This window comes from Stegostoma tigrinum, chromosome 4 (assembly GCF_030684315.1).
Source record: "Stegostoma tigrinum isolate sSteTig4 chromosome 4, sSteTig4.hap1, whole genome shotgun sequence".
Classification (NCBI taxonomy): domain Eukaryota; kingdom Metazoa; phylum Chordata; class Chondrichthyes; order Orectolobiformes; family Stegostomatidae; genus Stegostoma; species Stegostoma tigrinum.
Window position 1 is genome coordinate 72,711,289 of NC_081357.1, and position 26,550 is coordinate 72,737,838.

At 40.2% G+C, this 26,550-nt stretch overlaps 1 protein-coding gene across 6 annotated transcripts in view; it reads left to right on the plus strand.

Annotated features, from left to right (window-relative positions):
- Nucleotides 1-6,622, plus strand: part of cd2ap (CD2-associated protein) — a 222,590-nt gene extending 215,968 nt beyond the window's left edge. For all 6 annotated transcript variants that reach the window (XM_059645412.1, XM_048531190.2, XM_048531192.2 and 3 more), the window contains one exon: nt 5,422-6,622. In XM_059645412.1, the coding sequence (XP_059501395.1) occupies nt 5,422-5,463 (42 nt within the window). In that variant the 3' untranslated portion in view covers nt 5,464-6,622. The remainder of the gene's footprint in view (nt 1-5,421) is intronic.
- The last annotated feature ends 19,928 nt before the right edge of the window (nt 6,623-26,550 follow it).

The following is a 26,550-nucleotide window of genomic DNA, read 5'->3' on the forward strand; positions in this document are numbered from 1 at the left end:
GTAAGGGAATCAACCTTTCTAGGAAAACTGACAGGACGGTGAAGTTGAACGTGATCTAAGCAGCCATTATCTCATTGGCTTGCAGAACAGACTTGATGGGCTGAATGGTGTAATTCTGCTCCTGTGTTCTATGTAGTATGTTATATTTCTTTGCTTGCCTAATTTCAATTTTCACTACACTTCAATGTTCCTGTGTATATATTTTCTAATGTATATATTTTTTTAAAAATTATGAAAGCTATATATTTCTGCTTTATCTCACCTGTATGCTTCAGAATAACCAAGGTGCATTAGATTTGGCATTATTCTCTTTTTTTTCCCTTAGTGGGAGACATTTCTATACTGTGCCTGTAAATCCTATTTTTGAATGCCCCCAACTGATTTGTCACTGAATTTCTTTCAAGTCCTTTTATGCAATCCACTTTTTGCCTGATGGTTTCTCGGCTTTGTAAAACTTGTCATTCCCAGTTTAGAAGTTTTGCTCCTGGTCTATCCAGCTATGTTAAATCTAAATGTAATACGATCATTATCTCCCAAATGATCTCCCACTGCCCTGTTTCATTAACTTAAGACTCTAACTAGAATTGTGCCTTCCGTCTTCAGGCTAAAGAAAGTTCTCTGCAATGCAGTTAAGTAATTTTTGCCTTCCATGCCTTTCATACTGTTTGTATCCAAATTAATATTTGGGTATTTGAAGTCCCCAGCTAGGATTGTCATATTGTTTTCGAATACAGAAATCTGTCTACCTGTTTGCACTTCTAATTCCTTTCCACTGCCTGGCTTCAGTAATACACACGTAGCTGTGGAGTCGACCCTTTTCAATTCTGATCTTGGCCTTATCTGATGCTTGATTCAGTATATATCAATACTCTTCACACCAGTAATTGATTCCATAACAAACAATGCTATGACCCACACTTTATACACCCATCTCTTTCCTCCCTGAAAGCATTGTATCCAGGATTGTTGGGTATTACCATCTTTGCCCCTCTCTAAGTCAAGTTTCCATTATAACAATGTTATCATGTTGATATGCATCTGTCTGCGCCTTTAACTCTTTTTGACTTTGTTTTCTGTGCTCCCTGTATTTACATATGAACAATTCATTATTTTTCAAATTCCTGTGGTGTACGCTTTTTTGTGTTTTTGCTTTCTTTGTCTTTCAAAATCACCTAAATATCTGCCTCCCATTCCCTGTTCGGAACTTGGCCTTTAGGTTCCCAAACCCAATAATATTTAGGCGTCCTGACCTTGGCAACTGACTTTGGCAAAACAGTCTCCCTAGTTACTGTCGAGTTGCTGTTGTAGGATCTTATTCTGGAAATTGTCCACTACATTTCCTGCTTAGTGGCCACACTTCATAAATAGGTCTTTGCTGAAACATTTCGATACATCTTGAAATGTATTACATAAATGCAAGACTTCCTCTGGTCAGTACACAGTTAAGCCGCTTTATTTAGCAGTACAAACTTCAGCATTGTATTTTGAAGTCAGGTAAATTTTTATAGCACAGCAGGAAGCTATTCAGCCCATTGTCACAATTCCAGATTCCCACTTGACCTCATTTTCTGTAACATTTTCATTTGAGTATAATTTGAATTTCCCCTTAAAAGCCACTGTGAAGTCCTAGTTCAATAACTAAGACATCAATACCCTAACAAACCCCATATAGAAAAAAATACTCTTGTCATTTCCATGTTCATTTGGTGAAAGTTTAAATTGATGTCCTAAACTGGCTCAATAACTATTGATATTTTTCTTTTGCCCATCTACTTGAAGTTGTCAAAATTCTAACAAATTTTTGTCAGATCTTCTCTGAATCTCCTATACTGTAATGAAGACTGCCATAAATTATCTGGACTTGTGGCTGTTCATTCCTGATTTAATTTCTCCTGAATATTTGCATTGTTTTGACTTCCTAAAGTAAGCCACTTGAAGATGGACATCATGTGAAACTGCTCTCTAATCGATAACTTGCTTTATTTATTTGTTTGTGGCAAGTGGATGTTACTGGCTGGACCAGTATTTATTGCTTATCTCTAAATGCCCTGGAGAAAGTGGCGATTATTTGTCTTGATGGGACAGTGCTGTTTAGGAGGAGGCTTTTGTATTCTAAACCATATTTATATAACCTGGGGGATCACTTGTGTCCAGTTTTATTTATGTACAATGATATATTTCTTAACACCTACATGTCTCTGGTTAGATCATTTTAAGCGTTTCCTAAATTTGTTCTTACATTTGTTAATAACATCACTTTACATTGCTCTCTCAAATTTGTTTTGTCAGCTGTTAATCCAATCTAACCTATATCTGTAATACTGAGGTTGTTTTCAGGCATCTTCCATTTCAACGCACTTCCTACTTTGTATTACCTGTAAATTTTTATATGCTGTTTATCTTAAGGCTGGATTGTTCATTGTTCTGTGACTCGTCACTGAACTCTGAAGACCCTTCAGTGTGAAAAACATCTATTAACACTAGGCTCAGCACCATTCTTCCTTATTTGCTGTTTTCCTGAGGACGTGTGGATGACCTTTTATGCGTGGATCTTCACTATATTATTTTTGTGCTGTTGTGCCTGTGCATTGATTTGGAAATCAATTTGTGAAAGGCCTGTTGGGAACTTAGATTGCTGCACAGCATGCAACTTAGAGCGAACATTATTTAGTACGCTTTAGCATGAGCTCGAATTTTATCAACAATCTTCCTGTGAGACACCTGATCAAATTTCTTTTGAAAGTCCATAAACAACACCTTTCACATTTCTTTTATGAAGGCATTTTGTTGCTTCCTTGAAGGAGCAGTTTATTTTCAAACATAGGTCACCTTTTGCAAATCCAGATGACTTAAGAGTTACAGAATCATACAGGACAGAAACAGACCCTTTGATCCAACCAGGCCATACAGAACATAATCCCAAATTAAACCAGTCCCACCTGCCTGGGTACTCACTCAAGAGTCCCGTTCCCATTCAAACTCATGGTGGCTGTTAACACTTAAGCAGTCTTTGCTCAAAGGCCACCTTTTGTGTTGTGTCCTTGGTCAGACAGGATCTTCCTTGATAAAACATAAATCAGTCTTTACTGGTAATTTCTGTGTGTCAGTCCTGGTAGGCAGTTAAAGATTTTTTTTAAAGAAACAGCTATTTTTGTAATATTCAATTAATTTCTCAACATATAAGGTGATTAAGCAACTGTTTCATACAGGCTTTCAAGGCCCACACATCTGATGTTCAATGTTCAAGGGTTTTAAATGCATTGCAACAGTTAAATGTTTTTGTTTTGATGTTCCAGAGTTCCCTAGGTTTTGGAATACTTTGCGCTTTTCAAAGAAGTAAGGAGAGAGATAACTGAAGCATAGGCCAGCTAATCTAACATGTACACAATATGAAAATGCTAGAAATTAACGACCTTGTAGTGTTACTAAAGCATGTAGTTAAGGAAATGTTTAGGGTTAAATGATTCAGTGACTGGAAAGATCTAGAAAGGAAACAGATTTGAAAAATGAAACAGTTGCAAATCTCTAATCAACGGGAACCGTTTAAGGCTGTTGAAGCACAATGATTATTTCCCTGCACCTGAGCCAGGTGGCGCAGATTCAATTTCCACCTGCTCCAGAGGTGTGTCAAAGCATCTCTGAGCAGGTTGATTAGGAACTATCTTAAAAAGGAAGAGGTGACACTGGTATGTGCAACTAAGACTGAACAGCCAGTAAACATTATGCACAAAGAAAAGTGTCATGGCTTCTATCTCACTATCAAACTTGGATCTGAATTGATCTGTAATATTGCACTTAGGAAATCATAATAGTTGGAGCAGCTTCAGCATGAGTTGATAGAAAGGGAGTTGTTATCTGAAAGTATTTTAAGAGTGCAACTCATGGATAGGATACCATTAGGTGGTGTATATTTGGACTTTAAAACAAAATTCCATTAGATGTCCCACAGTGATTTCTTTCACAAATTTAAGACTTGTCGATGCGGTGATTGTACCGAGATCAGCTATTATGAGTTCCTTGATTGGGGCTGTTTATCTTGTCCATTCAGGGAACTCTGGCTGATGTATAAAAATGGTAGGTGTCAGATATTGACACTCTGGTATCTAACTCTGAATGAGGTAGTACAGAAGTCTGGATCTGTTCCTGTGTAAATGAAGTGTGACTTGGAGATGGGACACCAGCTCTATGAAGTTATATCAGTGAAATTTGAGCTCATCTATTACAATAGATTGAGGATTGATTAGTAGTCAGAATAAAAATGTACAGATCATATTTGTGTTCACAGGCTGAACACAATGTAGAGTATTGTGCTTGGGACTTGGCTATTTAATTCATTATCTTCGATTTTGATGAGGAGACAGAGTGTGATATTTCCAGCTAGGGAAAGTAAGCTGTGAGGAAAATGCAAAGCGACTGCATAGGAATAGAGGCAGGCAAGAAGGTGCCAGATGTGAAATTTTAGAATGGTATGAAGTAGTGCAATTGGTGGGAAAGCAACTTTGTAAATAAGATCAGAAACTGGAAAATGTAGGCATGCAGGCTGACCAGGATGATTTTGTACAAGCTGCCAAGTTATAATGCAGTGTTTTTTTTTAACTGTCATTTTATGTGTCACTGGTAAGGCCAATATTTCTTCCCTATTCTTAGTTACCTTGGAGGCGTTTAGGAAGTTGAGAAAGCAAGTGATTTTTTTTTTATTGCAAAGGGATTGAGCTACTGGAATAAATTAGACTCACTGCATTTGTACAGGACCTGGTGATGCCATACTTGAAGTAACGATTACAGCTTTGGTTTCCTTTCTTATGGACACCATAGCTTGCTTCCTGGGATGGCTTGCTGGATTGATTAATGGCTTGAGAGGATTTTCTTTTGCAGTCAAGTTGAGTAGAATCTATCTATAATCCCTGATTTCATCAAAACTCAATTTTCTGGGGGCTTGAGGGTGAATACTGGAATGGTTTTCCCTTGGCTAGAGAGTCTAGAAACAGTGGTCAGTTGTCTCTAAAAAAGGTGTCACTTATTTATGACTGACATGAGAAATGCATTCATTCATAGGGTTGTGAATCTTTGAAATTATTTACCATAGAGATGGTGGATGTTCACCTATTGAGAATATCAGGGTGGGGGATGTAAGTAGATTTTAGGGCACTTGAGAACTCAAGGGGTGAGTGCATGAAGGTAGAGTTAAAAGTAGAAGTTAGAAAATGAGTTATATTGCTATTGAATGGATAAGTTGCAAAGGTGCCCTGTTACCAACTCCTGACATCTTCATGACTCTGCAGATGTTTGCTTAAATACCCCAGCCTCACCTTAAACAAAATATGTATGTTTGGATGTTTTCTTTGCTGCTGAAATTAAATGTTCTCTAAATGTTTGTATTGCTAGACAATAGTCACTAAATTTCCTTTTTTTAATTTACAGCTGGAAATAGATAAACTGAAGAAAGCTGTCCAGTCTACATGAGCTATGTTTGAGACAATTTACTAAGATTCAAGTTGTTGCAAATAACCAGGAAAACCAATACTTTGAAATACTTCCCCTTTTATGATAATCATTACCCTATATGAAATGTCAGATATTATGATGTATCTTTATAAAGTTGGGTATAATTGTATGATGTAAATTTTTAGCCAATAATAATTTGAGGCCTTATCTGCTATTATGCTGAATTTGCAGACTGCACATGGTGAATGTTTAGTTTGCTTCCTGTACTACTGAATCTGTATAAAGGGGTCAGAGATTTTTAAGATGTAGTTTAATTTTTTAAAAAGAATCAATGCTGTTGTACTTTTGCAAAATTAAGATTACCATCTAGGCATTTTCTGCTAAATGGGAAGAAAGAGCTTAATAGATCTTAGTTTTATTGTTCTATACAGGAAAGGATGTTTGATTTGCTGTATACAATTTATTTTAGCTTTCCTATCCAGGGTAAACACTATTGTGCCTGATTGAAGCCTTCATTTGCAAGTATTCAGTGAATATATAAAGTTGGCATTTTAAAGGGCAAAGGAATGTGAATTGCAGACCAATTCCCTAGACAAAGTAAAACTATGTATTTTCATATCAAAGGTTCCATAATATAATTTAAATGTGCATTTACACATTACTTACAATAAATGGGGCTTTTGGCCCTAACAAAGGGTCTGAGGAATTGGGCAAACATAAGTTGGATCTTTCATATGTTTACTTTGAAGAATTATGGTTCAAGACTCTTTTTGTTTTCTTTCCTCATTTACCTGTGGTCCTGTCGATATTCAATTGATACCACAAATACAGTAAGAAATCTACGTTTCTGAAGGAGTGGAACAATTCCAAGTTGTTTTGCATTTACATGGAGCCAGTTGCATCTAAAGAGGTTTCATAAGTGATTTTGGGCACTCGTTATCAACAGCCCATTGCTGTAATAAAACCAGTTACAAACGATCATGAATGACAATCATTTATATTCCAATTTCTGTCTCAGCTGTTACATGCCTTTACAAAAACAGTGCAGTGCATTGTTGTGTAAAACTATTGGCTTTTCATTGCAATCTATTCCCTGTAAATCCTTTCAATATATAGTTTGTCCACTTTTCTTGTTTACACTTTACCTAATAAAATGAAAAAAATATATTGTAATACATTTTTATAACTCATGGCTGTAGTCTTTATTATCAAGATTTCTTAACAGTTTATTTACATGTGTTATGCGATTGATCATGCATACTTATTCCAAGTTTTGGCTAACCAATTTTTTTTAAGAAGGTTGATTTCACTAAAACAAATATTTTATCAGTTTTGTTTTCTCACAAACTGACCTGGAATAATTCTGAAGAATTAATTTTGTTAATGCAAAAGCTTGATTTATTTTAGATGTTAAATGAATTACACTGTTATAAAAACAAACGGCTACACATTGCATTCAAGCATACAACAAAAGGAGAAAGAGCAGGCCATTCAGCCTCTTGAAACTACTCTGCCATTCCATAAGTTGTGACTGATCTGTTTGTGTTTTGATGTCCTCATTCGTATCTACCCTGTAATCTTTAGTTCTCTCGCCTAACACCAAATTATCTACCTCTCCCCTTCAAAGTATTCAATGACCCTGCATCTACTGTCTGTGAGGCAGAGTCCCAAAGTTGCCTGACTCTCTGAAAGAATTTTGTTTTCCTCCTCTCGGTCTTAAATGGCCAACTTCTAATTTTGAAACACTGCCCCCTAGTTCTGGACTGCACCCACGAAAGGAAACAGCCTTTCCACATTGTCAAGATCTTGCACACTTAAATCAAGTCACCCCTCACTTCTAAACAGTGATGGAGACAAATCCAACCTGTTCAACCTATCTTCATAGGACAGTCTGACTCATTGCAGGTATCAATCCAGTAAACTAGCTCTGAACTGCCTGCAATGCATTTACATCTTTGTTCTTGTGGCACAGTAGTAGTGTCACTACCTCTAAGCCAGGAGTCACTGGTTCAAGTCCCACCTCTTCCACCTTTGAATTGGTTGCAAGGCAAATAAAAAGGAGACTGAAACTTTTTTTTTGAGCTGTTATCTCACCAATGCCTTGTATAACTTTTTATACTTTTACGTTTAACTCCCCTAAGGATGAGGGCTTGCATCCTTCAGCAGTCATCTTGATTGTTTGCACATTATCCTTTTGTCATTCATGCGCTGGAATACCTAAATCACTCTGCACCTTGGAATTCTACAGTCATTTTCTGTTTAAATACTAATTGAGTTTGTCTGTCTTCCCATTTAACTTTATTTGTCAAGCAGTACTGGTTATTTGTCATTAGTTAAAACATAAAACAATTGTATTTTGTTTGGTTACTGCCCCTACTTCTCGTAAGTTTGACTATCCCCAAACTCTCACCGGTAATGGTTCTGCTTTCCTGATGTATCAGTTATGTTTGACCCATTCTAAAGTAATGTGAGGTGCAAAAAGCTCCAACATATCATCCTCCAGACTTCTGTATCTTATAGGAATGATGTGTCACTTCCGTATGATCGCTCCTGTTTAGTGCATCAGTATTAAGAACACAGCACAGTACAGCCCTTCAGCCCACGATATTGTGCCCACCTATTATCCTGCTCTAATATCAAGCCACCCTGCATACCCTACATTTTACTATCATCCATGTGCCTATCCAAGAGTCACTTAAATGTCCCTAATGTACCTGACTCCACTACCATCGTGGGCAGCGCATCCCACGCACCCATCACGCTCTGTGTAAAGAACTTACTTCTGACTTATCTCCCCCATATATTCCTCCAATCACCTTAAAATTATGCCCCCTCGTAATAGTCATTGCTGCCCTGGGAAAAAGTCTCTGACAATCCCACTCTATCTATGCCTCATCATCTTGCACACGTCTATCAAGTCACGTCTCACCCTTTGCTTCAATGAAGAAAAGCCCTAGCTCCCTCAACCTTTCCTCTCAAGACCTTCCCTCCAGTCCAGGCAGTATCCTGGTAAATCTCCTCTGTACCCTCTCTAAAGCTTCCACATCTTTCCTACAAGGAGGTGACTAGAATTGAGCATAATATTGCAAGTGTGGCCTAACCATGGTTTTATAGATCTACAGCATAACCTTGTGGATCTTAAACTCAGTTCCCCTGCCAATGAAAGCCAACACATCATATGCTTTCTAAACAACCCTATCAACTTGGGTAGCAACTTTGAGGGATCTATGGACATGGACGCCCAGATCCCTATGTTCCTACATACTGCCAAGAATCCTGCCATTAACCCTGTATTCTGCATTCAAATTCGACCTTCCAAACTGAATCACTTCACACTTTTCCGGTTTGAATTTCATCTGCCACTTCTTTGCCCAGCTCTGTATCCTGTCAATATCCTGTTGCAACCTACAACAAGCCTCCAAACTAGCCACAACAACACCAAACTTCGTGTCATCAGAAAACTTACTAACCCACCCCTCCACTTCCATGTTGAAGTCATTTTTAAAGCTTGCAAAGAGCAGAGATCCCAGAACAGATCCCCACGGAACACCAAAGGCAAAACAATCTCTTCCCTGCTTCCTGTAGAAACCTTGGGTATATCCCATCTGCCCAGTAGAACTTATCCATCCTCATTTTTTCAACATTTCTAGTACAACCTGCTTCCCAACATCAACCTGTTTAAGTACATCAGCCTGTTTCATGCTGACCCCTCACACATCAAGGTCTGTCTCACTGGTGACTACTGAAACAAAGTATTTATTAAGGACCTTCCCTACGTCCTATGACTCTGCGCACAATTTCCCTCCACTATCCCTAATTGGCCCTCCTCATTCTGGCCATCCTCTTGTTCCTCACATAAGTATAGTACGCCTTGGGGTTTTCCTTAATCCTACCCGCCAAGGCTTTTCCATACCCCCGTCTAGCTCTCCTAAGTCTATTCTTCAGTTCCTTCCTGACTACGTTGCAGCCCTCTCAAGCCCTGTCCGATCCTTGCTTCCTCAACCTTAAGTAAGCTTCCTTCTTCCTCTTGACTAGATGTTCCCCATGTCTCACCATCCAAGGTTCCTTCCCCTTACCATCACTTCCTTGCCTCAGTGGGACAAACCTATCCAGTACTCGTAACAAGTGCTCCTTAAACAACCTCGACATTTCTGTTGTGCATTTCCCTGAGAACATCTGTTCCCAATTTATGCTCTGCGTTTCTTGCCAAATAGCATGATAATTCCCCCTCCGTCAATTAAATAATTTCCCATGCCATTTGTTTCTATTCCTCTCTGTGACTTTGGTAAAGGTCAGGGATATGTGATCACTATCACCAAAATGCTCTCCCACCAAGAGATCTGACACCTGGCCTGATTTGTTGCCTAGTACCTAATCCAATATGGCCTCCCGTCCAGTCGGCCTGTCTACATATTGAGTCAGGAATCCTTCCTGGTGACACCTGACAAAATCTGCTCCATTCAAACTATTTGCATAAGGAGGTTCCAGTTGATATAAGGGAAGTTGAAGTGACCCATGACAACAACCCTATTACTTTGTACCTTTTCAAAATATGCCTCCCAATCGGTTCCTCTGTGTCTGTTGCTATTAGGGGTGTTTATAGAAAAGTCCCAATGAAGTGACTGCTCCTTTCCTCTTTCTGACTTCTACCCATACTGACTCGGTAATCAAACCCTCCTCCACAACCTCCCTTTCTGCAGCTGTGATACCATCCCTGATTAGCAATGCCACACTCCTAAAACTCTTTTTTTTTTCCCCCCTCCTTATTTCTTTTGAAGCATCTAAACTCTGGAACATCAAACAACCATTCCTGCCCCTGTTTCATCCAAGTTTCCATAATGGCCACAACATTGTACCTCCCTTCTTCCTAATACTACTTGCATTAAAATAGACACTCTTCAACCTGTCTCACTAACTACAACTTTGCCCTATCAACTGTTTGTCCTTGCTCATACTCTCTGGATGATGTGTCTACCTGTAGATCAGCCACCCCATCCTCTGATCCATAGCTCCAATTTCCATTCCCCTGCCAAACTAGTTTAAACTCTTCCTAAAGAGCTCAAACAAACCTCCCGTCCAAGATATTGGTGCCCCTCCGGTTCAGGTGCAACCTGTACTTCTTGTACAGGTCCCAACTTCCCCAGAGGGTATCCCAATGATCCACATATCTGAAGCCCCCTTCCTACACAGGCTCTGTAGCCACGTGTTCTGCTGCTATTCCTAGCCTCACGAGCCCATGGCACCAATTGTAATCCTGAGATTACTACTCCGCTCATCCTGGCTTTTAGCGTACAACCTAACTCCCTATATTCATTTTTCAGGTCCTCATCCCTTTTCCTAGCTATGTCATTGGTACTGATCTTTACCATGACTTCTGGCTGCTCTCTCTCCCCGTTAAGAATCCTGTAGACTCAATCTGAGACATCCCTGACCCTGGTACCTGGGAGGCACTCTGACCATTTATGCAATTATAACCAGTTCCTGTCTGCCTGCAAGTTGTGGTTCCATAGTTTTTGTTTCCAATTACGATTTGTCATATTTTCCAAGAAAAGTTCTGAAATTGTGGATTTCATCACACTTTCCGACTCAAAGAAAATTTACTTCAGTGACAGTTTATTCACAACCATTTTGAAATATGGCAAGTTCTTATAAACGTTTTACGAAATAGCAAATTGTACAGGTAGTCTTCATCTATTGCATAATTACATATTGCATTTTTCCAGTGCTTTTTCCAAACCATAAATAAATCAGTAACAATTAGGATTAGTAAATTCGAACTGGAGTATTAACGGAAAAAGATACATATTGCCAAAGCTTTTCATCTTGCACTTAGCAGGACAAATTCTATAAATTGTTATTCCTTGAACTGATATGTGTGAAAACTCTTCACACATTACATGTCTTGCAAATTGCTTTAAACTTTTGCTCTCGTCCTGTATCTTTTTAAGAGTGGGAACAGTTTCCCCCTGTCTACGTTGTCTAGACATCTCATGGTTTTGAAAGCTTCAACTTTTCTGTGAGCCAACTCTTCTTGAAGGAAAAAAGCTTTAACTCTTCCGATCTATCCTCATTAACTAAAGTTTCTCAGTCCTGGAACCATTCTTACAAACCCCTTCTGCGCATATGTTCACATCCTTCCTAAAATGTGGTGCTGAATTGACAGCTAATGTATATAACATAGGTAATATTATTTTGAACTTATTTTATACTATTTCTCCTTATCAATGAAGCATAGGATAGGGTATACTTTATTATCTGTCCTCTCCAAATGTTTTTCCACTGTTAATGATTTATGCATGTATACATGCTTGTTCTTATACGCCCTTTGTTTTATGCTGCATCTCCATGTTTTCTTTCTGCTTAAATAGATCATCACACTGCACATTAAAATACCTTTGCTGCCTATTTGATCAACTTGTCAATGTCCATTTCAACTTCTTATTAACTTTATGATTCTTCCATGTTTTGTGTAATTTGCAAACTTTGAAATTGTGCCCTACACTCAATGATCTAGATCATTAATATAAACCAGAAAAAGCAAGGATCCAATATCCTCCATCCTGACCAATGCTTTCAATGTCCTATCACTAGCCTGTTTTGCATCCACGTTGTTGTTATCCCTTTTATATTTTGAGTTATAAAACTTTCTGATGGGACAGCAGTGGTTAGCATTGCTGCCTTGCAGGTCCAGGAACCCAGGTTTGATTCCTCCTTTGGGCATCTGTCTGTGTGGAGATTTGTGACCTCCTAATGTCTGCATGCGTTTTCTCTGGCTGCTCGAGTTACCTCCCACAGGTTTTAGATTAGATTTGTAGCTCAAGTTGTAGGTTTTGAGGTTGGTTGGCTTGCCAAGCTAGTTCGTTGTAATGCAGACATTTCATTACCCTGGTGGGTAACATCACCAGTGCACGCGAGTACATGAACATCAGCTAACAACAAAAAGACATGATAAATATTCACTCAACTCCATCCACATGGATAAGGAAAACCACTGATTTGATTGGGACAACACCAGGATCCTGGGACAGGCGCAGCAGAGACAAGCATGGGAATTCCTAGAGGTTTGGTTCTCCACTAAGAAAGGCATCAATAAATACATCAAGCTAGACCTCATGTACATTCCACTGCAAAGGAAAACTAGAAGTGAGGTAAATCCAGCTCAACGGACACCAGAGTTTAAATAACAGGCAGGAAAACATAACGCTTTATCAGAGAGTGCACTGATGTTACCCAGCAGCGTAATGAAACGTCTGTGGAACAACGAACCAGCTCAGTACGCCAACCAATCACAATTTCCTCCCATAGTCCAAAGATGTGCGGGTTAGGTTAAATGGTCATGCTAAATTGCCTATAGTGTCCAACCATGTGCAGACTAGGTGGATTAGCCATGGCAAATGTGGGGTTACAGATGGGATGCTCTTAGGAGGGTTGGTGTGGACTCAATGTGCTGAATGGTGTCTTTGCATACTGTAGGGCTTCTATGATTCATGAATCTGATCATGTTTCGAGTTCTGAACAAGTCAGTATCAAACTTGAAGCATTAACTCCTTCCCTCCTCAGATGCTGCCGGACTCGCAGAGTTTCTCCAGCACTCCTCGTCTGTTAAAGCGACCACCTGATTGGTACCCCATCCATTGTCTTCAGCACCAACACAATCCATCAGTGATGCACAGTGGCAACACTGCACGATGTGTGAAATATACTGCAGCAACTTGACAAGCTTCCTTCAAACAGCATCTTGCAAACCGGCAACTTCTAGTGCCCATAAGGACAAGGCAACAGCTACAAAAGGACACCACCAACCTCTCTTTCAGGCCAAATACCATGTTGGCATGAAGCCGTATACTTTTTCTTTTATTCGCACTGAGTTAAACTTTTAGAAATCTTGAATCTTGCCAATAATTGTTCTAGTCAACCTATTCGGAGATATTATTACCCTCCTATGGAGCAGCTGGGATTTGAACCCAGGCCTCATTGTTCAGAGATAGGGACTCTACCACTGTGTGACAAGAGTCACTCCTGCCTTGCTACTGGAATGTGGATATATTAACACCACATGGGCTGCAGCTGTTCAAGAAGATGCTCACCATCATCACCTCGAGGACAATTTGAGATGGCCTAATCTGTGTTGCTCACATCCTGTGAAAGGATAACAAAACAATATTAAAAATAATCTGTGTGTGCTGTAAACCCTCTCCAAGTGAGGAATACCTTGTAAGGCACATGTTCCCAATATATTTAACTAAATTCAAACTTGGCTGTGCTGGAATTTAGAATTCTGTTACAAAATAAGAAATTGCTGGAGAAACTCAGCTGTTCTGGTAGCATTTGTGGGAAGAAAGCAGAATTAAGTTTAAAACCTGGTGACTCTTCAACAGAGCTTCTGTTTATTTATTCCTCTACATGTTGCATGATTGTACCAATTGCTCACATGTTTTGCAATCAAACTACCAAACCTTCCACACTGCAGCTGCTCTCGTGAATTTAGATATTACTTAAACTTCCACAGCAATAAGTAAATAAAATTTCAACGGTTATAGGATTCGGAGATGCCAGAAGCTATGTAACATCAGTCAAAAGTGTTTCTAAGCAAAAGTTTGAAATAGTATAGAAAAATAATAAGAATAAATAATACATTGTTAGTAGTCAATAGCTTAATATGCTGAGTTATTTTGATGTACCATAGCCTGAGATTCATCCTAAGTCCTTCTTGCCAAGTAGTTGTTTACAACCGATCCAACTATTGACTGCTTTTCAAGATGAATTCAAGGTCGTTCTTGCCAAGATCCCATAATGCACTCACACCAAAATATGTTTCTCCTCAAAGACATGTTTCATTTGCTGTGGACACTAAAAAAAATTATGAAATGAATAGTCAGAATTATGGGCAATGCTAGTACAGATTGTTTGATTTCATCCCAATGTGGTGTTCTGTCCACCAAATATAATAATGGATTTGTTAACTTAGTGTAATCTAAAAGATTTAAATTTTTTAATTAAATTTCCACTGGATGCTATTGATGCTGGATTTTTATTGGTTACTCATTTTCTCTTTCCGCTGGCTGCTGAAGTTAGTGGGCACAATTTTGTGTTTAAATCGTGATATAGGATTGTAAAACATTGCAGAACATTGTCACTTTGGATTTAGTTGAACTACTATTTAGACATGAAGGGGAGGCAATGACCTAGTGGTATTATTGCTGGGCTGTTAATCCAGAGACTCAGGTAATGTTCTGCGGACCCGGATTTGAATCTGGCCACAGCAGCGGGTGAAATTTGATTTCAATAAATATCTGAAATTAGAGTCTCATAATAACCATGAAGTCATTGTGAATTGTCAGGAAAAACTAACCTGGTTCGCTAATGCTGTCTTAGGAAATGAAACTGCCATCATTACCTGGTCTAGCCTACATGTGACTCCAGACCCCCAGCCATGTAGTTGACTCTTGCCCATCCCTAGTTGCCCAGAGGGTGGTTAATAAATGCTGGCATAGCCAGCGATGCCCTCATCTCATGAATGAATTTTAAATAAAGTGAGAGGACTCCTTGGATGAATTGAAGAGGAATTAATAAACCAAATCTCAGAGATTACACTCCCAACCTAATGTGTCAAATTTCAGAGAAAAACTAACCAAACATCTGAGCTGGTCAAAAAGCACCTGTAAAGACCTTAACAATGAAAGCTAGTGTGGATTTAAAAGGTAGAGGACAAGGTTATTATCTATCTTTAGAACACCATTAAATGCAAAATTCGTTATGTGTTGTCAAGCCATGAAGTAATTCAATAATGTGAATTATGTAGCAAGTTCACCAGATGGGAGAAAAAAAACTAGCAAGCATGCCATATTAACATGTCAGAAGTTATAACATGGATGATAGTAAGAGCTGAAGTGTATTTACAGTGGTGAAAGAAATAGTGACATAAAAAAATCAGTGATTGGGGAATAAGTCAGATGTTGAAAATTCAAAAGTTGACTCTCCTGTAATCGGATTGGTTGATACGTAGGTCCTTAAAAATGTAATGGAATATTGTGCAAACTCCCAGGAAATGACTGAAGTGGCTTGGCTAACTCATGAATCAAGGTATCCTAAAAGGCCACATAAAACCTCTTTGGCAATATGTGGTGTTTATGTAAGGGATGAGTGATGCATAAAACAAAGTCCTCATAGACTTGATTGAAAGAATTTAACCCATGTAGGAAGAGATAGAGTTTGTGGGCAGTGACACGATTGAGCTAACAGCTGGAACTCACTTATCATTATGATCTAAAACCAAGTGAATCACGAAGACTGAATCAGTTGTCACAAAGTCAATGCAACAATGGTGAATTTGTATTTGGCTCCACAACTGGAGGGTTGTTTTAAGAGAATTACAAAAATTGGTTACAAAAATTGACTTTGTCAATGGAGTGTGGCAATATCCATTTAAAGTGACAGCCTGCCCAGCTTTGTGTTTGTACTGGGGAGGCATGAAAACTGCTTTCACCCTGAGAGTTCTGAACAAGGAAGCAATGTTCAAAAGGGCAGGATAAGACAAAGTAGAAATCCTGGAACATCCAAGTCGGTACAAAGTGAGTGAGTGCTACGAGAGCAAACTAAGAGCCCTGCAATAAACACCTGCTCTGGTGCATGACACACGTGCCTGCCCCTGAGTTCAAAGTGACCTTGCAGCAGCAGTGCGAAGTAAGATGTCAGTGACCTACAAATTGCAATATTGAAGTGGTGAGCTATAATATGTGAGAGAAGTGCTGTGATGTGGTGAGGCTGTATTTGCCCAATACCAACTCCATAGATGGCGAAACTAGGCAGCTGTGGACCATGGAACATGCCCTCAAATGTGGTGGAATGCTGCTCAAGTTGGTTGGAAGATGGAGCTGCCAGGTAAGCAATTTTGACTTTCATGATGAGAATTCTCGCAGTCTAGCTTCACTGCACCTCCTAGGGGGACGTATCAACTTGCATATAAATGTGGTGAGATTACATAATGATGAGATTTAATACAAGCACATAGGCACCTTGCTGCTCACTTTCCTCTTGCCATTAAAAGTTGGGAAGAAAATTGGACTTTTTCTTGAGGTTGACAATCTCTTCTGATCTCCCCATGTTTTCCCAACATTCTTACTGTTGCTCATGTTCGAGGGCTAGGAAGATTCCTTTCATATTATCAGACATATTCTAATAGGCAGGAGATTAAAGATGGAGTTTTGGAGGAATTTCTTCACTCAGAACCTGGAGAATCTTGGTAATTCTCTACCACAGAGGCTTTGAACTGATTTAAAACAATAATCAATAGTTTCTGTAGACTAATCACTCCAAGGAGTAGGGAAAAAATGATAGAAAGAGTCAGTGACATAGTTGCAACACATTTGATAGGCTGAATCATTTTCTCTTGTTCCTGAGTTTATAAGAAGTCTAATGGTAGCATTTCAGAGAAGTAATGCTATTGATGTAAGGAGAGAGGCAACTGATAGTCAACCAAACCATATTGGCTACCCGACATGAGTTTACCAACTGCAGCTGCAGGTCCTGTACATGATGCAGCACTGTACAAAATTACCAGCGAGGAATATATACGTAGGCCAACAAAGTAAATGATACCAATGGCATCTACATTCAAAAGTCACTTTAGTCTCTCTTCTTATTTACTTGTAGGATGTGTGATTTCGATGCTGCTGGCTGGCCAGCACTTATTGCCTGTTCCTCATTGCCCTTGAGAAAGTATTAGTGGAGCTGCCTTCTTGAATCACTGTAGTCCATGTGCTGTAAGTTGACTCATAATGCCCTTAGGGAGGGAATTCCAGGATTTTGACCAGCAACAGTGAAGGAACAGTGATGTATTTCCAAGTCAGAATGGTGAGTGGCTTGGACAGGAATTTTCAGGTATTCCCATGTACTTGCTGCCCTTGTCCTTCTAGATGGAAGTGCTTGTGGTTTTCAAAGGTGCTGTCTAAGGATCTGTGGTGAATTTTGGCAGTGTATCTTGTAGATAGTACACGCTGCTGCTACTGAGCGTTAGTGTTGAGGGGAGAGGATGCCAATCAAGTGGGTTGCTTTGTTCCTGCTTAGTGTTTCAAGCTTCTAGAGTGTTGTTGGAGCTCTCCCATCCAGGCAAGTGGGCGGGATTCCATCACACCCCTGACTTGTGCCTTGTAGATGGCATACAGGCTTTAGGAAGTCAAAAGATGAGTTACTTGCTATAGGATTCCTCGCCTCTGACCTGGTCTTATTGCCACTGTATTTATATGGCTGGTCCAGTTGAGTTTCTGGTCAATAGTAACCCCTCCAGGATGTTGATGGTGGGGAATTCAGTGATGAATATCAAAGGGTGGTGGTTAGATTGTCGGTTATTGGTAATGATCATAGCTTGGAATTTGTGTGGTGTGAATATTACTTGCCATTTGTCAGTCCTAAGCCTAGATATTGTCCAGATCATGTTGCATTTGAACATGGACCTGTGAATGATGCTGAACATTGTGCAATGATCATGGAAAATCCCCACTTTTGACATTATGATGACAGGAAGGTCATTGATGAAGCAGCTGAAGATAGTTGAGCTTAGGATACTACCCTGAGGACAGATCCTAGATCTGAGACGACCGATGTCCAAGGACCACAGCGATTTTCCCATGTGCCAGGTATGACTCCGACCAGCAGCAAGTTTAACCCCAATATGCATCAATTCCAGTGTTGTTAGGGCTCCTTGATGCCACAGATCAAATATGGTTTTAATGTCAAGGATTGTCACTCTGCCCTCACCTCTAGCATTCAGCTCTTTTGTCCATGTTTGAGCCAAGGCTGTAATGAGGTCAGGAGCTGAGTGGACCTGGCAGAACACAAACTAGGTATCACTGAGGAGGTGCTGCTTGATAGCACTGTTGACGACACCCTCCATCAATTTGTGATTGAGAGTGAACTGATGGATGGGTTAAGGGATACATTGGATTTTTCCTGCTTTTTGAGTGCAGGCCATACATGTGCAATTTTCCACATTGTCAGATGTCAGTATTGTAACTGTACTGAAAGAGTTTGACTAGGGAAGCAGCATGATCTGGAGCAGAAGTCTTTATTACTGTCACTGGAATGATACTTTGCAGGATCCAGTGCCTCCCATTGTTCCTTAATATCACTTGGAGTGAGTTAATGGGCTGAAGACTAGCATTTGTGATGCTGGTGACAACTGGAGGAGACTGAGATGGAATGGCACTTCTGGCAGAAGATTGTTGCAAATGCTTCAGCCTTATCTTTTCCTCTTAAGCATACCAACCTACAGGGATGATGCTTTTGTGTCATTTAGCTGCATCTCCCCTTCATTAGTTTCAAGTAGAGGGGAGTGCTGTGCTGTATGCTATGTTCTTGCATTGAGATTCTCTTTTTGTCACTGTTCCTTATGCTTCGTCCCCTTCCCCTTTTCTTCATGTTTAAGACTATCAATGGGTCAAAGTGCTTTTGAGCCTTTTCATAATCTCATGTAATTTTTAACTACGATGTTGTCTTTTTCCTTCACGTTTGCACCTCTTTGACTTAAAAGCCAAATTCCATGGTCTGATCATGAGGTTACCCCCTGTCAAAAACCAAAGTAATATATTGTACTGTAAATAATTAGTTCAATGATACAATTGGAAACAATTTGATTTCATTACACATCCGCTGGTAGCTTTTAATTTATTTATAACCTTTTGGCACTAAAAGTTGAAAAATATAATTTGGCTACAGGTCTGGATAACTGTGTCTCTGTCAATCTGGAACTTGAGATAGTGAGGAGTAGGAAAAATCTACTTGCAAATACAGTGACCTCCATTTTCCAAAAGGAGGGCCTGCAGTGCAGTGTGAACTTGCTCTTTGGTAAACAAAAGTTTGTTAAATAAATAAATGTGAATAACAGAAAGACACCACTGGACAACATTTATGTCATGTGAATGATGGATTATAATTGGTCTCTGTTCACCCAGCATCCAGCATTCTGTGGTCAGGGGAACAGTTCAAGAATTTATTTCTTGGAATCACTGTATGTGTAAGAATTCATGTACTGCAGCCTTGAAACGGTGAAGACTGCAACACACAAACAATGTTGATCTAAAAGAATGTGTATTTGACGTTTAAAACTCCACAAGTATTTAATGCTGAATCTCTCACTTCTCCATTCTTCCTTCTTTCATTTTCCTCACTCAACCTTCCATTTCTTCTCTTCCTTTCCCTCGCTTAACCTCCTCTCCCCACTGCCCTTAGTCCTATGCCACAGTTCCTCATAACCCTATCTTCTCATTTACTCCATTCGCTACTCTCTTTAATCCTTTCCCTCTCTTCGCTTCCCAACCTTAGCCAATCATCACCCTCGTCAATTCTGTTTCCTCTTAAAAGTCTTCCTTTTCATCCCTGCTTCAGTTTATCCTATTCTTGTTTCTCTCACCTCACTATTCTCCAAACTGAATGAAGAGTGAATGTTCATTGTGAATTAGTCCAAGATTGATGATGTGGTGAGGCTGGTTTTTTTTGATTGCTAACCACTGTGGATGAATGATGGAGGTACTTACTGCATGTGGAGCATTCCATGAGATGTTCGTAAATGGACTTTCAGATGGTGACATGGAGAAGCAACTGATGATTTGCATGTACCAACTAACGGTTCTAACTTTATTCAAGATTAGACATCACGTAGTTTCTCTTATCAGGGCATGGGAAAGTCCTATGTGCATTTAAGTGAGACAACTTTGCAAATAATACGTTGCAAATGCAAGGAAATAAGGTGGTCACCAGCTACTAGCAAGATTCTGACCTTGCTATTAAATCCTGAAGAGAAAATTTGAACTTTTTTTTATGTTGAGAGTCAGACTTTTTACATTTTTAGCATATTTTCTCACATTTCCTGTCATTGCCCAGATTACTGAAGGAATGGGAAAGATCTGCCCTTAGTTCTAGCATGTACTGTAAAGCATTGGAATATATGATGAACCACCATCGGAAATTCTTTATTAGAAAGATAGGTGTCATGAGTATATAAAACTGTTATATTTCATGTTATAAAACTGAGGTGTTATTACATGATTAAGAAATTGGCGTGAGAATCCCATGGTGTTTGGAATCATCTGGGATATATGAGATAGACTAGGTGGATTAGAGGGGGATGGGTCTGGGTGGGGTGCTCTGTGGGTTAGTATGGACTTGTTGGGCCAAAGGGCTTGTTTCCACACTGTAAAGATTTATTGATCTTTATGATCTATATCTGGAGAGAATGGACAGACAGATTTTGTACCAATTCTGACAGGGAGAAACGTTATTTCATCTTTTACTTTATTTTTAAAGATGAAAGCATTAAATGAATCTAACAGTGGTTTCATGTTTTTGACAACAGGAAAAGTCATTCAATTAGAATTCAGCTGTAATAAATGGATTTAACAGGCTTAACAAAAAGTATTTGGTCACTTGATCATTGCAAGTGCATTTAAGTTCCATTCCACACAGTCAGCATACAGCGTAAAAATGCTTCTAACTGGATGACTTATTTTCCTACCGTGCAAAATATAAACGCACTGATGGACTGTTTCATGCTGTTATGCTCAAAGGTATAGTAAAATTTAGAAAAAAATCTGCCTGTGCCATAACTACATCCTCTTCCATACCTACATGGGTCCTAAACCCACCTCGTCCTCCATTACATTGATGACTGTATCGGCACCACCTTGTGCTCCCACGAGGAGCTCAAACAGTTCATCAACTTCACCAACACCTTCCAGCCCAACCTCAAGTTTACCTGGACTATCTCTAACACCTCCCGCGCCTTCCTGGACCTCTCTGTCTCCATCTCAGGCAACCACCTAGAAACCGATATCCATTTCAAGCCCACCAACTCCCACAGCTATCTAGAATACACCTCCTCCCACCCACCTTCCTGCAAAAATTCCATCCCCTAGTCCCAATTCCTTCACCTTGGCCATACGTGCTCCAGAATGAGGCATTCCACTCCCTTACATCTCAGATGTCCTTGTTTTTCGAGGACCACAACTTCCCCCCCGCAGTGGTCGAGAACACCCTCGACCATGTCTCCCACATTTCCCGCAACTCATCTCTCACACCCTGTCCCCACAATAACAACCAAAAGAGAATCTCCCTCATCCTCACATACCACCCCACCAACCTCTGGATCCAACACATCATCCTCCGACACTTCCCCCATCTACAATCCAACCCCACCACCAAGGACATTTTTCCCTCGCCACCCTTGTCTGCATTCCAGTGGGACCACGGTCTCTGTGACTCCCTTGTCCGCTCCACATTCCCGTCCAACCCCACCACACCCGGCACTTACCCCTGCAACCACAGGAAGTGTTATCCCTGCCCCCACACCTCCTCCCTCACCCTTCTCACAGCCCCCAAGAAGACTTTCCATGTCAAGCAGATATTCACCTGCACATCTGCCAATGTAATATACTGCATCCACTGTACCCATTGTGCCCTCCTCTACATCGGGGAAGCCAAGCGGAGGCTTGGGGACTGCTTTGCAGAACACCTATGCTCAGTTCACAATAAACAACTGCACCTCCCAGTCGCAAACCGTTTCAACTCCCTCTCCTCAGACGACATGTCCATCCTGGGCCTCCTGCAGTGCCACAACAATGCCACCTGAAGGTTGCAGGAACAGCAACTCATATTCCACTTTGGAACTCTGCAGCCCAATGGTATTAATGTGAATTTCACAAGCTTCAAAATCTCCCCTCCCCCCACTGCATCCCAAAACCAGACCAGCTCATCCCCGCCTCCCTAACCTGTTCTTTCTCTCACCTATTCCCTCCTCCCACCTAAAGCCGCACCCCCATTTCCTACCTACTAACCTCATCCCTCCACCCCTTGACCTGTCCATCCTCCCTGGACGGACCTACATCCTCCCTACCTCCCCACCTACACTCACCTTTACTGGCTCCATCCCCACCTCTTTAACTTATCTGTCTCCTCTCCAACTACCTTCTCCTCAATCCATCTTCAATCCGCCTCCCCCTCTCTCCCTATTTATTTCAGAACCCTCTCCTCCTCCCCCATTTCTGAAAAGGATCTAGGCCCAAAACGTCAGCTTCTCTGCTCCCAAGATGCTGCTTGACTGCTGTGTGCATCCAGCTCTACACTTTGTTATCTCTTGCCTGTGAAATGCCTCCATTTATATCCTGGGAGATACCAAATTTCTTGGAATTCTTGCACCAATTTAATGACCCAATAATATTGATATTGTATTACATTAGTACTAATTCTAGACGTCTTTACGTAATATTCACCTTTCTAATCACTCTTAATTATAAAAGAGAAACCAATGTGACATCAACTGAGTTACATGTTCTGAAATGTATTAAAATGCTTCTGCATGCTGAAGCAAAGATGATTAATAATTTCCTACACATTGAATAAATAGGAGCTAGATTTTCCTTTTCATAATAAAATCAAGGAAAATGCCCTTTTAAAAATAAAACTCTTTGTACAGAACAACTCAGAAAACTTAGAGGGAAAATGAGATGAAAGCAGGATGCAAAGAGAGTTTTGAAAAACTTAGAGAGTAGCAAGTGTAAATAATGTGGCAGTACAACTGGCATCAAATAAACAAGGTGGAAAATTGCTCAGATAACTAGTGAACAAAAATCAGGACAAATGCACCCTGACAAATTACCATCCTAACTGTCTAGTCTCAATTACCAGTAAAGTGATGGAAGGTGTCATCAACAATGCTATTAGACAATTGCTTAACATAACTGATTCATTGATGCTCATTTTGGGTTCTACCAGTGGCACTCAGCTCCTAAGTTCCTTATAGCATTGTACAATCACATACAAAAGAGCTAAATTCCAGAGGTGAGGTCAGAGTTACAGCCCTTGACATAAAGGCTGTGTTTGACTAAGTGTGGCATTAAGGAGCGATAGAAAAACTGGAGTCAGTGAGAATCTGGAAGAATACTCTCCACTGGTTGAAGTCATACTTGCCACAAGGAATACAGCTGTTGTTGATGGAGGTCAGTCATCTCAGCTCTAGGACATCTCTGCAGGAGTTTCTCAGGGTAATGTCCTATACCCAATTATTTTAAGCTGTTTTTTAATAAAATTATAAGGTCAGAAGTAGGGATGCTCATTGATTGCATAATGTTCAGCACCATTTGTGACCTCTCAGTTACTGAAGCAGTCTGTTGTGTATTTGTGCAAATATGGTTAGACTGGCACTCTGGGAGGCACATGATGTAACAATGATGTCAACAGCCATTTTGTGGGCAGCAACAGCTTGGTCAAACATTGCTGCTTTGAGAGTAAACATCTCCTGAAAAAACTCCTGCTGTTTCAAAGCTTCAGCCTCCTTATCCATCTTGGAACTTAACATAATGTCCAAATGCTGCAAGACCTAGACAATATCAAAGTTTGGGATGAGAATTAGCAAATATCATTGGGTATAGGACATTACCCTGAGAAACTCCTGCAGGGATGTCCTGGAGCTGAGATGACTGACCTCTATCAACAGCAGCTGTATTCCTTGTGGCAAGCATGACTTCAACCAGTGGAGAGTATTCTTCCAGATTCTCACTGACTCCAGTTTTTCTATCACTCCTTAATGCCACACTTAGTCAAACACAGCCTTTAAGGTCAAGGTACTGGGCAATGACAATCTCCAATGCAAGAGAATCTAACACTACCCTTGACATTAAATGTCAATACCATCACTGAATCTCAAAATATCAACATCCTGGACGTTACCATTGACCAGAAACTGAACTAGACTAACCATACAAGTACAGTAGAAACAAGAAAACATCAGAGACTATGAATGCCACAACAAGAAACTCACCTTCTGACTTCTTAAAACTTGTCCACATTCTACAAAGTTCAAGTCAAGAGTGTGATCGAATGCTCTTCATTTGATTGGATGAGTGCAGTGAAAAAAACACAAGAAGCTTGACACTATCCAGGACTGAGCAGGCCACTTGATTGACACCATATCAACAAATACTCACTCCCCACACCACAGATGCTTGGTAGCCGAAGTGTCTACTGGTTTAAAGATGAACAGCATAAATTTGGTAAGTCTCCTTTGCATGTTCCAAGCTCATGGCCACTCCCATTTAGAAGGACAAAGGCAGTAAGACCATAAGACCATTAGACATAGGAGTGGAAGTAAGGCCATTCAGCCAATCAAGTCCACTCCACCATTTAAATCATGGCTGATGGGCATTTCAACTCCACTTCCCTGCACTCTCCCTGTGGCCCTTGATTCCTTGAGAGATCAAGATGATGTGTGGGAATGCCACCATCTGCAAGTAACTCTCCAAGCTACTCCCATCCTAATTTGGAAATATACTACTGGTCTTTCAGTATCATGAGTTCAAAGCCCTGGAACTCCCACCCAAAGGGCATTGTGGATCCACCTGCAGCATATAAACTGCAGCAGTTCAAGAAGGCAGCTCACCAGCACCTTCTCAAGGGCAATTGGTTATGGCAAATAAATTGCTGGCAGGCCAGCTTAATTCACATGCTATGAATGATTAAAAAAGATGGAAAATAATGGAGATACATGTTATTACAAAGGTGCAGAATATTTCTTAAATGGTAAGAGATTGGAAAGTGCTTGAGGACTAAAATGCCTGTATTTGTAAGTCACAGAAAGATACCAAGCAGTACAATAAGGAACTAAGAACGCAAATGGTATGTTAGCCTTTATCATAAGAGGTTTTGAATACAGGAATTCTTCCTTCAATTGTCTAGTACACTGATGTGATTACTCCTGAAGTATTGTAAGCATTTCTGGTCCCCTTAAGGAGGATATATTGCCATCAACAGAATGCAGTGGAGGGTTGACAGATTGAATGCTGGGCTGGTGGACTGTGCTATGAAGAGATTTTAAGGAGATTGGGCCTAAGAATCCTGTAAAAACCAACTATTGGAAGCCAGAGCCTAGGTTTTCCATCATATCTGTTAGTAGTCTGGTCATACAGAACCTGAGTGCTGCTGAAGGAAGACACATTTTGTCAAAACTTTCCATTTTGCAATTATCACAACATATCTCAAGAATACAAATTCAAGGGGAAAAGCCAACATTTATATTGCTTGAAAGTACGGTGTTGATTGGTTGGCAAGTGCACTGCAATCTGTAGAGGTATTGCCATGTAGAAAGCATTAATTAATACCATTGGTGGTAACCAAATAGCTTAATATCAGCCCAAATACTGAGTTGCCTCTGACAGCAGTAAATTTAAATAACAGGAGCTGCAATAAGCAAATGTGAAATCTTTCAGTACCACATTAACACATCTAGTCCTGATGTTACAGAGCTAAGTACCCTGATGGAAGCAAAGCTGCAAATCATGGTTGGTAGTCACCCTGTGAAAACACAACAGTGGAGGAAATCATGTACTGTGTCAGATTTTAACTTGGATGTGCAAGTTAAAATAGGTATAGTTGGGACATAAAGTAGCAAAAGATAGAGGTGTGATGGGAAGCTGCTCTGATTGGCGAATTGAAGAGGAACAAATAGCAGGCAGATGACCCACTCCCAGCGTGGCATTTTAATTGTATTTCTTAAAGCTATGGCTTCCATGCTACAGTGAGGACAGGGCTGTCTCTAAGAGAAGCCAAATGCCTTTAAAGCAGTCCTTGTAGATCAGGAAGAGAAAGATTGTCTCCTGCTGGCCCCCTAACCCATTGCTCATCGTAGCACCTACCCCATCACACTGACACCCCTATATTCACCCATTCCTCCCAACCTCCACTGCTCCCCCTCCCCATTCTCCCTACCAACAACGACGACTCTTCTGAAGTTTGCAATTAGACAACTGGGTCCTGCAACTTTCAGGGGTGCTCATGTCCTATACTAACTGTAAATCATGCCTGTCAGTCAGTTCAGCTTCCGAACAGGGAATATCAAATACTGAATGACATGTGTGGTGGAGATGGAATTCCAACACGTTGGCAAACCCATTCTTACAGATTTCCTACACAGTAATCATCCCCCATTTCAAGAGTCAGATTGTTAAAACTTTCAGTATAAAGCCAGAGGCAATGGACAAGTGTCACTATAATGCCATCAGACATTCAGAGCATATTCTCTGTCCCCCACCCCCCCACCATATGTTTCCTTCTTACTGCATT